Source organism: Cynara cardunculus (genome assembly GCF_001531365.2).
Source record: "Cynara cardunculus var. scolymus isolate 2C chromosome LG 12, CcrdV1, whole genome shotgun sequence".
NCBI classification, from domain to species: domain Eukaryota; kingdom Viridiplantae; phylum Streptophyta; class Magnoliopsida; order Asterales; family Asteraceae; genus Cynara; species Cynara cardunculus.
Window position 1 is genome coordinate 25018861 of NC_037539.1, and position 13496 is coordinate 25032356.

At 33.2% G+C, this 13496-nt stretch overlaps 1 protein-coding gene across 1 annotated transcript; it reads right to left on the bottom strand.

The window, feature by feature from the left end:
- Positions 1 to 437: 437 nt before the first annotated feature.
- On the bottom strand, positions 438 to 10071 carry LOC112522773 (pyrophosphate--fructose 6-phosphate 1-phosphotransferase subunit beta-like). The gene is made up of 16 exons (XM_025132080.1): positions 9807 to 10071; positions 8792 to 8947; positions 8576 to 8697; positions 6980 to 7033; positions 6744 to 6850; positions 6462 to 6567; positions 5850 to 5913; positions 4138 to 4226; positions 3444 to 3575; positions 3138 to 3308; positions 2365 to 2480; positions 2107 to 2218; positions 1876 to 1960; positions 1429 to 1473; positions 1281 to 1349; positions 438 to 684 (listed from the first exon to the last, which is right to left on the bottom strand). The coding sequence occupies exons 1-16, from the start codon at positions 9997 to 9999 to the stop codon at positions 608 to 610; spliced, it is 1698 nt and encodes a 565-aa protein (XP_024987848.1). The 5' UTR covers positions 10000 to 10071; the 3' UTR covers positions 438 to 607.
- Between the last annotated feature and the right edge of the window lie 3425 nt (positions 10072 to 13496).

Genomic DNA, 13496 nt, shown 5'->3' on the forward strand with positions numbered 1-13496 from the left:
ATGAACTTCCCTCCATCTATTCAACAAGATGATTGTTAACAAGACCAGGTCAGGCCTCAAGAGGCTCTTTAAGCGTATTTCTAAATTCAAGATATCCATCAATCCTCCAAAAACCAAGACTCCATTTCCTACCAAAACTCTAAAACCATGCCTACAAAATGAGTCGTTTACCAACAAAAACCAAGTAATAATCACCATCCTCATTTATCTTATAGGGTAAGATTTTTCCATAATCAGTATAAGCATCTCTTTCCCTATAAACACTAACCGGGTAAGATTCTCCATCAGCAAAATGGTACAATTAATATTGCTAGTAAAGACCATTATCTCTAACCGATTACATGTCTCTTACCCAATAAAAGACGATAAGTGTTCAGTTACCTGGTGCAAACAAAATTGAGATTAACGAGGCATGACATCCTCTTGGCTTCAAAAGATGCAGCATAAATCATGATCCTTTTATTATATCAAATAGTTTTATAAAACACGGCCAAATTTTCTTAAACCTAAGCCAAAAAAACACAACTTAAAATCCAATTCTGCCAAAACATCTCCAAATTTTGTCCAATATTTTCAACTAAAAAGACATTAGATGTCATCGATGTACCTATGCTTCAACTCCTAGCTCCAACAGCAAGGTGTGGTTTGAGATATCAGCCACTGGTCCCGTGAACTGAATGGGACCTGAAAGTACTCGATTCAAACAAAGAAATTAAAGTTAAGCTAAACAGTGAGTAACCATGGGTTCATGAAATATAACAAAATCCTAGCAACAGTAGCTCTATCGTGCCGACTCAGTGGGAAAAGTTTAGGTGTCTTAAAGGTGCATAAGCTTTAAATTGATGTGTGCTCCCTAATTTAGCAAAAAAGTGAATGGTAAAGTCTTATCATATGGTATTATAGGTTGCAAAATTCAAATCCCTTTTTAACTCTTTTTTGGTTTTTGGTACCCACAACAGAAAGAAGTAAAAAGATTAAGAAAATATCCCTTGTATATTGCAAGAAAGAACCCTTATTTGTCATCTTTAATGAAACCATAGTTTTTATAGTTAGTTTTTCTTTTATTTTATATTATGCTAACTACTTTCTGGAGCCAGCTCTGGAAAGATTCCAAAACAATGAATATACTCTATTCAATAATAGTTGTTTTACTCTTAGGTGATAAATGATAAAGGTTGGGATATACTGAGCTCATTTCGTTTAATACTATATCCGTTGACCACTATCTAGTACATGGTTATTGATCATAATACACACACCAATGGCAGGCGAGTACGTACCAGGACTAATATATCTGTTTTGAAGAGCCCACTCCTCCCGCTTCGATGCAAATTTCTTGAATGGTGCACCTAGAATAAATAGTCAGCATTTTAGAATTAGAAACGTTCAGTGGTTTAATTTAGAAAATACAAAAACTAAGGAACTCACCATCAAGCTCAACCATTGCCTTCTTTATCACAGGCTTGAATTTACCTGCCAAACACACATGTAGGATATATTACAAAAATTCAAGATATCACTAATGTTCGGATAGCCAGTCTCTTCAGTTAGATGCAGTCAACACCCATACGAGAAAAGATGATCTGTTTTAGGGATTGAATTTTCAAACCTTCTTGTTAGCAAAAATATTGAAAAGCACTAGACTTGGCAAAATGGGGAGATTTTAACAAAAATGTCAAGTTGAATGCTTTTCTTCTTCTGCATTTACATTTCGCTCTTTCTTGCAAAATATTATGTTTTCTTTTTGCATTTTCACATAAACAAAGATCATTTTGCAAACAAAAGCCAAATACGATCGTTTAAAAAGGTACATCTTTTTTCCCCTGCAGACTTTTTAGAAGAAATATATAGCTGTCAACAAATTGGTTAGCTTACCATGTCTTCTCTCTACATCCATTAATGAAGTCAATGGAGTTCCTCCAACAGTCCATTCTGCAACTGGTGCAGCCAAATTCCCAACCTTCATGTATGATAACAAACCATTATAAGAATTTGTAAATGGATGATGATTTCTTCTGAAAAATATAATATATGTATATATATAATATTGAGCTTAAAAAGCATAATGACATTGATTAGGAAGAAACCCATCTAAAAGATACTCACTGATGATATTAATCCAGTTTTTCCACTCTGAAGCAGAGCTCCAGCACCATAACCCAATGCATAACAGTATGAAGAATCAAAATTTGAGGGCAAACCACACCTTCCTTCGTACCTGCACGTTGAGATCCCAAATTGACCATCATCATATTTCATAAAAAAAATCAAATCAAGAACTAGATGCAAAATTGTCGAGACTTTCGCAACAAAGTTTGAGAAACATTGCATGATAGCAGAGAGAAGAAAAGGATTGAGAAGTACCCAAAAAAGTGGGACTGCCCTTTAAATTGGCGTGAATATTGGCCCACTTGCTTCCTCTGCTCTAATTCAGTTTCAACCATTTGAATAAGCATTTTCTCTGTTTCAATTTTTGCAACCTAATGTAAAAACAAGTTCAAGACATCAGATGTGTTGGAACTTAATAACAAAATCATTATGTTAGTTATTATTAGTTTGTGGATTTGATAAGCGTGTGTACACACACACCCTCCAATAACCGACGGCAGTTAGAGAGGAAGGGAAAAAACCGCCAAATAACCACCTCTTGAAGAGGTGTGATGGTTAGTTGGCACCCTTTCATTCTCTATATATAGGTGTTCATATCCTTGTAATCATTGTCTTCTTTGTGTGAAATATATACATATAATAGTGACATCTTGTTCTTTCTTCTATCCATATTCTATGAATGATGTCGAATACATGTATGGGATGACCAGATTGAATGATCTTGGGAAGATCTAAACCTGTGCAGATTTCGAACAACGTGGCCTATCAGAATAACCAACACAAAATTAATTACCAAGGTCATGTTTAGCCACCATATGCTAAAGCTTATTTTTTGAGTTTATTTTGATTAGCCAAGATAGCTTTTTAAAAAACTACTTCAGAGTAGCATTCCAATTAGACTCCTTGTATTTTTCAATGTCCTTTTAGGTCATTTTACATTATTATCTAGCTTAACAGATAGTTTTTACCAAACATGACTAGTTATCATTATATAGCTAGCTTGACAAACAAATACCACCGATACATACCTGGACATTTCCATGGGGATCTCTTTCAAGCATCAATTGATCTTGAATTGCTGGAGGAAGCAACTCAAAAAGCTGCAAAGTCTGGGGAATAAGTTTTTGTTTCCAAAGGCCGCTCTCGTCTACAGTTTCATTGGCCAGAATTTCATTTAGTTCAGCAATAAGCTGTTGCACCTACAAATCACCGTTACATAATGGTTAATAATTCTCTTAACACACTAATGAAATACAGATGGTCGTTTACAGCCAGGAACATAATTATACAAGTAAAGAAATCAACTCAATTACAAATATGCTTTCTGGCCTTACCTCGGGTATGAAATCAATAAGTCCTTCGGGTATCAGTATCACACCATAGTTATAACCAAGATCAGCTCGTTTACAAATTACATCAGCTATGTAGTTTGTGACCTTTTTCAGTGTCAGTTTCTTGGAGGCAACCTGCAGTAAGGTGAGCTTATCAGCAAAAAGCATTAGGGTAGCTTTGAAAAATTGCACGATGTTATCCGTGGATAAAAGCTGAAACATCATACTGGTTAAGTTCGATATATAAAAGATGCAATAACTTGGGACTTTTAGGAGATCGGTTTATCTATGTCCAATGGCAGACTAGCCAAGTTAGTAGTTCAACTGTTAGCCTGCATGACTGGTGCCACTCTAACGATAGTGGAGGTAAAAAATTTACGAAGTATCTAATATTCATATAAGGCATATTAAAATCGCACACCCTCCTCACCTTTGGTGAGGCCAAGAGCCCAAGACCTCTAAGAAAGTTGGGTTACTGGATATTGCTAGACCAATAGCGCTTTGGTTAATGGAGGTAAACTTTGTTATCATTCTCTCTACAAGAAACTGAGACTTATCTAAATGTCTCTAAGATCGTAAATTCTGACACGCATATAACATTTTTTCAACAGAGAATTTTAACAAAATGCGAACGTCTTCAAAAGAATTGAGCAACTAAATATGTTATATGGTGCAACTGCACAAGAAGCCTTGGTACCTCCTCTCCAATTAGAGTGATGTTTGGATGAGTTTGTAAAGCACACTCTAATGTAATGTGGGAAGCAGCACGTCCCATAAGGCGTACAACTGCAAAAAACCTTAGAATTAGCAACCATGTATGCTTTAAAACTAAATATGCACATAACATATTTACAATATACAACAGCATGGATTGGACAAAAGTTTGGTTAATATTGGAGACAATTCATGCACAAAAAACATCCATCATTGTGTTCCTTGGTAAAAGGCTGGCCAAATTTAAGTGGAATGTCATTAGCTAATGTTTCAAATCACTCTAATCAATACTTGTAATCTCAACAAAGTATTGATGACTGTCCAAGAAATGAAGAAGAAAATTATAAAGATGGTGAGGAAACTTTTCTGCACTAAAATTCATTTGTCCTCTATATAACTAAATATCATGTGTTCAATTACTGACAACCATAGCAATCGCCAAGACATGATTCATATATTGCTCAATAACGATGGAAGGTAAGAAATACTACAGTACTCCATCCATCCAAACCTATTTGTGTTTCTAACTTTTCATGGTGTTCGACAATTAAAATTATAATTTCCCTGATTGGAATGCTTATAAAATAAAATAACTAAACTACCCTTCAACACTAATGCCTTGTAACATTGTACTAAATGAGATCCATTGAAGTTAATTAAAATCATGACATTCACCAGAAGGAAAAGGCCCAAGTGAAATACACTTGGATTAGAATTAAACTTGTTGCTTCTCTCTGTGAAAGTCTGATATAAGGTTGATATATAGAGAGAGTCGAAACGAGATCGGTATTTAATAAAGAGAATAGGAAAACGATCGAATCACATGTGATTTTACACTAATATTATCATGCGACTTTGCCCCACGACCTGAAAACGCAGCCACAGTCACCCGCACACCTTTTTTGGCCGTTAATGTAAAATCACATGTGATTTTGCACGTGATTTGGCCGTTTTCGCATTCTCTTAAATAGTTAGCATTTACGTTTGATCCTCCCTCTATATATATATGGGACAGAGGGAGCAAAATATCCTCAAGCCAACAGCTTTGGGAATTTGATGTGGTTTCACTGGATGGCCATCTTAACGAGGGTACAAAGGTATGTTGTTAGCCTCAAAGATTCATAGTAATAGGTCATAGAAGACATACAGTGAAAGAGTAAAACTGTAACAAAATATAATCCAGCCAAAGTTGTAGAAGCACTTGGAATATTTTCTTATGTCATTAGGCAAACCAAATTTTAGATTCAAACCCAAGAATCATTCAGGAATTCTCAGCCAACGAATAGTTAATGGTTCCCATTTGTCATAAATTTAGGCTTTTTTGGATGAAAATATACATTTGATTTTTCAATAGAAAAGTGAGGGGAAGTTTTTCGACCCTTTTTTAGTAGATGAGATTAGGATGAAAGGTATTATCTCAATGATGCTTTTTTCTGGCTTGCTTTCCTCCTTGCTCTTTGTCTATGATTGGACTTAAAGGTACCGAATATACAAGTTGGCAGTCATAACCAAATAATGCAGAAAATAAGTCTAATAACTGCACATCTGGGGAGCTACTGGAATGTAGAATTGATGCACTCTTATCGGCTTAACCATATGTTGAAAGCCAGTCAAGAAGCTGATGCTATACAAACCAAAACCATGAAATGTGGAGATAAAGTCCTCTTAAGGGAAGGTAAAGACCAATAAGCTTACAGTGATAATATTTTCCTGTTGAACGAGCATCTATCATAACGTTTCCGATCTGTTCAGCATAGATCTGCATAATTAGAATAGAAGTAATATTAGGTTAACCATGACGACGAACAAAGCATTAGGATTTCACTCAAAGCAGAGTTTATCTCCAAATTCTTGACCTTTTCTACTTTGATGGTTTCTAGAGTGAGATAATGGCTTGATCACTCATCACACAGGTCATGCAATATCCATCACTCAACACATCCTAAACTAAAACACCTGAGCGGGTAAAGGATATGGAAACTGAGTAATAGTTCAAGAACAGATGAAGATTACGAAAGACATAAACCAGGTACCAGAAATGAGAATATCCTCTACTAATCTGTTGGCTCGAAATCCAAAAATTCCCGATGAATGGTCCAACAGTTGTCCGAAAGAAATGGAAAAACCAAGGACAAACTCATATCATAATTTCAACAAAGGGTGGGTAAGATGAAATACATCAAGTTCGGCATTGAAGAAAACATCAAGGCAATTATTGTTTGTTACATATTCATTCACATTTTTAACTCATAAGATAACAAAGAAGCATTGAGATACAGTGATGACATGAAAATGAATGCCATTTACCTTACAGGCAGTATCAAATCCAAAACTTGTAGGAACCTCTTTACATTTCAAGTCCCCATCAATGGTCTTTGGGCATCCAATGACTCGAGTCTTCAAATTCTTACTCCTGCGGCATAAAGTAGTTCAGTTGTAACAGCAAGAACAATTAACAAAACAATAGAATCAATGCTTTCATACTACATTATCATCAAAGCAAGCACTTTTAATAAAGACTCTTGCCCACACACACACACAGAGAGAAGAATTCACAAGTGCTAGAATACATTATGGTAAATAATTCACCTAAAATATTCAGCAAGAAGGCATGCATTTGTGTTTGAATCATCCCCACCAATAACAACAAGCCCATCCAGATCAAGCTTGGCTGCTGTGTCTTCAGCTTGCTTAAACTGAAACCCAGTACGTACAACTTTGGTCAGTATTTACTTCTATGTTTGCAACTTACAGTGCTCCTTCATAAATATCCATAAATCATAAATCTGTAAGAAGGCAGGTGGTCTGTAAAATATTTAGAAAACCTGTTCTGGAGTCTCAATCTTGTCCCTGCCACTACAGATCATATCAAATCCTCCCTGATACAATGAATCAAAAGGAAGTCAGTAACCTGTAGGAAAACTCAGCCGTATTTTCTGCAATGAACTTTCTGTGATTGTTGTCACCAGGGACCAACAAAAGCTGGAGAATGGACTAGATGGATTTACACTCTACCCCTTTGTATACTAGCATTATGGAAGTTCTTTTATTTGTGCTTTGGCTGTAGAGTAGGACTGCAAATTGAATATGTGAAAATCTGATATTTGTTAATTCCACATCCATTCAAAGTAAGGTTTCATACTCAGATCAGTTATGAAACTTAATGCTGCCATTTCCAGAACTATTAAAATCCATAGTGGAAAGTAATACATACTTTTTGTATGATATGTAGAGAAGAGAGCAATGCACATGGACCAAATTGAATTAGCACATCTTTAGTTGTCGATGTAGTGACCTGATGGCTGTACAACATTCACCTTTATTAAATTGTAATAAGTGGCTAGGCTATCTGTATCTGTTGGGTTCTGAGCAGTCAATAGCGCTGATATAGTGGTCCTTGATTGCTACAAAATTTCATCATGGTAAAGCTATTTGCTGCAACTGCACGATTTGCAGCAATTTGATGGTGATATGCAGCTATTGACCGTGGTTTGTTTTGATGTGACTTGATATGTGACCTTATGTTTTATTTTTGAAGCTTAATCATGGAAGACTTTATGTTTTGATGTTGTAAAATGAATATTACCATTAGAGATGTATTGCATTTATCAATTACTGCATATACATAAATATTTTATTTATTATGTGAACCACTATTCAATTCCATTATACCACCACTTCACCGCCGCTTTTACGATTTAGCAAATCAAGGACTTGAAGGGATTCCAGTTTAGCACAGCGATAACTGCTTAGGTTAGGTTGCAGTGACGAATGCACGGTTCATCTGCTACCTGGCACAGACTCTACATAAAAATGATCCAAAACTAGCTCTTGTTGTGAATTAGGGTCCATATTTATATTATCTAACTTGAACTATAGAGAGATGCATGCACTATTTTTTAGGTTATAACAAGGCAAACTATAAGATGAACTTGGTACAAATTAAGTGCTGGAAAAATAATGGTCTTTTCATGAACTATCTCATTCTTCTTTAGAATGGTTTTAGTCAAAAAGATATAGAACTGAATTCGTGTTGTGTATTCCAAAGACTTTGAGCTCTTTCATTGATATTTTCAGAATTACTTTTTGGATCTGATATTTTCCAGTTAGCTTGGATATTATGTAGATGTTAAAAGATTTTACGTGGAAGCTTGGATACTATACAAGCTTATCAAATAGCTGATATGGATATTCAATTTATTAACCATTTGATACAAATACAGATGATGGGGTTATATCAGGTAACCAGGAAAATAAACCCTACTGCAAAGATTAATGTAATATTGGAGGATTGTAGCCATGTACATGCATAAATCCATCTGCGTCCACTACATTGCCTATGCAAGGCTTTAACCTTGAGCTAAAAGCAGATAAATTTCGTGTAGAAGTAAAAGGATATGTATATTCATAAATATATGTACCTGATTTCTGTATGGATAAATAAACTCTGGGGTTAACACCACGTATTTTCCCTTCATGATCCCAGCTGGTCCACCCTTGAACCCATATAAAGTACTTCCTTTGCAGCGTTCCTGCAAGTAATCTACAACGGGTGGAGAAAAAAGATGGATGGTTACTAAATATTTGGATCACATAGACGTTTCTAAAAATAGGCAATCAAAAGTTGGAGTGCTTACCAAACATCCCAGATATAACATTGTGTCCTCCTGGAGCTTGCCCTCCTGACAACACCACTCCTATCTTCAAGGCTGATCCTGGATCACTTGTTTCGCTGGCCTCCAACACTGCTGAAGGTTGTCCAAACAGGGACGGGAAAAGTTTTGCAATTTCATCTGCAGAAGTTAAAACCAACAAAGATTACCTCAGATTCCTTCTATAGAGCCTTCTTTTCTAAAATAAAAAATAAATAAAAAAGAGCGAGTACAACCTTAACAGAACGAAGCGACTAAAAGTGATACAAATTGACTTCCATGACCAAAAGATCATTTTTCCGATTCGAAGGCTAAATACAACAGAAGTTTTCTAAAAGGCAAAAGTCAGATATTCAGAAAGAGGAAAAAATCCCTGTGGGTAGGCTTCAGGGAATAACCACAGGCGATACCACGCTTTAGCCATTGTTATTTGACCGCGTTGAAAGTTATTTCTTTTTCTCTTCATTGACTAGTAAATCGTAAATTTTCAAAGTTTTAGCCTCTGAATCGGACTACCTTTTTTTCTCCCTCTACGTATTAAGAATAAAAAAAATTAATAGCATCATTTTATCCGCCTTATGCTAATTGCCGGCATGCCTTGAGGGTAAGTTTGCAGTTGATCCATCTCACGAAATAGAAAGAAAAGGAACACAGAGAAGATTATACAAGTATTTGTTTTTCGATCTTCGTTGACCTAAACAAGACACGACAGTTCCAAAGTTCACAAGAAGCCTTCATCCGCGATCCCGTAGAACTAACATTTCGCCTTTCTATGTGGACGGAGGATCTAAATCTAAATTCAAACTAAACTAATTCAAATAAAAAAACTGATATAAGAACCATCCAAACAACAACACAATGTAATTGGCAGATAAATTTTCCACATATCTTCCACACAGATCCAATGTGTTAATACATAAAAACCTTGATTCAATCTTCATATATATATACAGGAGAAAAAATCATAGTTCGCTGAAAATGAACCTACATTACAAAATACCTGGATTTCCAGCAGCGGAGCTAGAAGGACCATCGACAACTTTGAAAGGCTTTGCGAAAACGGATGGGAGAGCAAGCGGATGGTCGAGACGGCTGTTCTGTACTTCACTGTACACCGAAGACACACGGCTAGTCACCGGCAATTTTCCGACGGCTATATCACCGCCATTAGCAACCAAAGAAGGTGGCGCCATTGATCTGATTTCACTGAGATCGGATTAGATCGGAGAGAGAAAGAGAGAGAGGGGAAAAATCACAGATGTTTCGGCGCTCTGTTTTTCGGTGGTTATGTCTAAATAGAGAGCGAAAGAGAGGAGTTGGTGAAGAAGGGCAAACATGTCTTTGAACGCTCCGCCCCCCACGATAAACATGCGAGGGTATCTTTTGGAATATTCCAAAACCCAAAGGGTAAAAAGTGTAGAATCTACTTGTTTGTTCATTTAAATATTCACTTTTAGTACCTATACTATTTTGTTTTGCTTTTTGGCCCTCTGTTTAGAAATTCTTTATCAATTAGGTCTTTACTACATCACCATTAACTTTTTAAGATACAAAAAGGATAAAATGGAAAAACTAATATTAGTATTTTTTTTTCAAACATTCACATTCTTATTATAAATAATTATTAACATTAAGGAAATCTTGTTGTATGTTTATTTATTTTTTAACATTTTTTTGTTGTGAGAAAAGTCTCTCATCTCTGACAGATTCTCCAAAATAGAGGCTTAAAAAGTCAAAATCTTCAACAACAAAAAATCCATCTCCAACAGATTCTCTATTTTAAAGATTACACAACTAAATATATTATAATAATATTTCATACAACTCATAAAATATTATTTGACTTTCCTAAACATTTAATTTCTAACAATCTCATTGATAGAATGAATAAAAGACATTTCTTTCTCAAAATAAATCATTTTTGGAGAATTTTATCATTTCTCATACTTTTTCATTTTGTAGAAGGTTTTAGGAATCTGTTAAAGTAAAAAATCTCTATTTTAAAAAATCTGTTGAAAATGTTCTTAAACAACCACACAAAAAACTTAAGGGGTTAGTCTGGGTGTTTGTAACATGATTTATCAACACGAGCCACGTGATCGAAAAATAAATATTTTGCTATGCAACAAGAAGCATGTAGCAAAGATGTTGAACGAGTCTTCAAAGTTCTCTAATTACGAGATGTACATGTCGAGACCCATGATGGATGATGGTAGCCAGTTCCAATAACTTTTTGCTCCTCATAGACAAATCAAAAATAAATAAGCTTTGTGTTAGTCGATCGTTTCTGGAAATATTATTGTAATTCCAATGTTTATGCATTATTGTTTAGATGCATAATGTAACTTTTATTATTTAATGAAATATTTGTTTTATGAACTTATAGTTTATTTTGATAACATATATATATATATATATATATATATTATGACGTTTACAATAAAAATAACAAAAAGATGGGTATAATTTGTAAAGTTAGTAAATATGAGGGTATTATGGAACATGTATATAGTTAGAGATAATAAGAAAATACCTAGAATATTCTAGAATAATGTAAAATATATGTGACATTTGTTTTTTTAAGAGATGCTCAACTTGGAAGTTTGATTTCATTTCTTATTTATAAAAAATGGTGTTGAAGTCTGAAATCTAAATCAATAAGATTGTTTGTTTTTGTAATTGACAAACATATGAAATCTAAAATCTAAATCAATTCATTTTAATTAAATTCAACTGAATTAAAATACCCGGTTGATTCCGTACATAATATCAAACACAAAGAAAGTCCCATTGGAAAAAAAATTACTGTTTGTATCACTTTTACAATTTTTTTAATAAAAAGATAACAAACTTAGTTTTCTTTTTGACACAAAATAGAGGGCGATAAATGAAACTACTTGTTCTCCTCTACTTCATCAAACCGGCAACTTTCATCACAGAATACATTTAACAACTCTTTTTTTTTTTAAGTTAAAATTTTAAACTCAAAACTCAAAATTGTGTTGTGTATAAAAATATACACTACAATAAAATTGGGTTTATAGAATATCACCAATAAATAAGCATCCTAATGGACCACTTTATAAGACATAGTCTATAAGACTAAAAAATAAAGCATTCTATTTAAAGACGTTGTAATAAGTTTATATAACGTTTTTTTGGTGTCTTAATAAGTTTTTTAGAACATTTTTAATATAAAACGTCGCATTAGTTATTTTATAGGACACTTTTGAGAAAGTGCCCGATAAACCCATCTTTTTATAGGACATTTTTTTAAACAGCTAATATGATTTTTTTATGAAGTGTCCTAACAAACTTGTTACAACGCCCAATTGCTTTGATGAACTTAGGACAACGCTTTTAGATAAAATGTTTTACACTTTTTGGTCCTATAAAATGATCTATTAAGACGCTTAATTATTGGCGGGTCATATAAATCCAATTTTGTTATATTCAAATAATTACCACGTGTTTTATTTATGTAAATCTTGAGTCAACTATTTTTGGTTTTCTATAAATGTAGGCATTTGTTAGACGTTGTCTTGTGTCCAATTTTGTTACTTTCTTAGAAAACGTAAAACGAAAACAAAAATGAAGTACTACCAAAAGATACATGAGCATTTTAATAATTAATTATTAAACATTACATAATATATATTATGAGAGCAAAAATACTCTAAATGGACATCTCCGGTTAGGAGTCTTTAAAAACCCGACTCAACGCAAAATAATTCAACCCGAAACAATTCAATGTTTAATCGAGTTATAAACTCTCCAAATCATAGGCATTGGGATACTTTTAATGAACCCGATATTCTTTTATTTTTTGGATTTAATATGATTGTTGAGTCTCTATTAATATGTACATTTTAGACAATTACATCATTATATACCCTCTTCATATACATATATATTCAATTTATTCTCCATCTCTATATAACTTCTTTGTATTTATGTTCAGTTATATATATATATATATATATATACACACACACACACACTATATTATAAAACATTTGACAAAAACTCTTAAAAACTATTTTTTATGCATGAAGTACTGTATATTGATGCAGATTATTTAAAATTCAAGATTACAAATAAATTATACATAATTACAACTTAATTATTAAAGCTATGTTTGAATTCGTGTAACTAACTGCGGATAAACATAATCAAATAGAGGATAAACCATTCATTTTAAAATATAAAAAATCGAAAAATATAATTAAGATAATTATCGAATTATAACAAAATAATTAATTATTATATTTATAAAAAAATATATTATTAAACCAAATATAAATTAATTCGTTATTGAACCTAAATTGAATTATAATAAAATTTTGAATTAAAAACTTACACAAAAAATGAAAAACTTTAAATAATTAATTTGATACTAATATCGATATATTTTTGTCAAATTTTTATAATATCTTCAAATTTATATTTTATTCAAAAATAAAAACATTGTCGCATTTTCAAAATCACATAATATCATATTATATCATCGACTGAGATAAAGAAAAAAAGAAAATATTAAAATCAAGATGGATCTCGCTACATTGCACGAGTACCTTCTAGTATATATAATATGCAAATTGGGAAAAATAATTAAATGTGATATACTTAAGTTTTAAGAAGTACATATAAGCATGTTTCTTATTCCACTAACTTTGGTAACAGAAAGCAG

Excerpts from the sequence above, each read along its gene's own strand:
- LOC112522773 (XM_025132080.1), bottom strand. The coding sequence starts at position 9,999 with ATGGCGCCACCTTCTTTGGTTGCTAATGGCGGTGATATAGCCGTCGGA. Across the intron at positions 7,034-8,575 it reads TTTATCCATACAGAAATCAG|GGAGGATTTGATATGATCTG; the intron begins GTACATATATTT and ends TCATTGTATCAG. Across the intron at positions 1,474-1,875 it reads GGATGTAGAGAGAAGACATG|GTAAATTCAAGCCTGTGATA; the intron begins GTAAGCTAACCA and ends TGTGTTTGGCAG.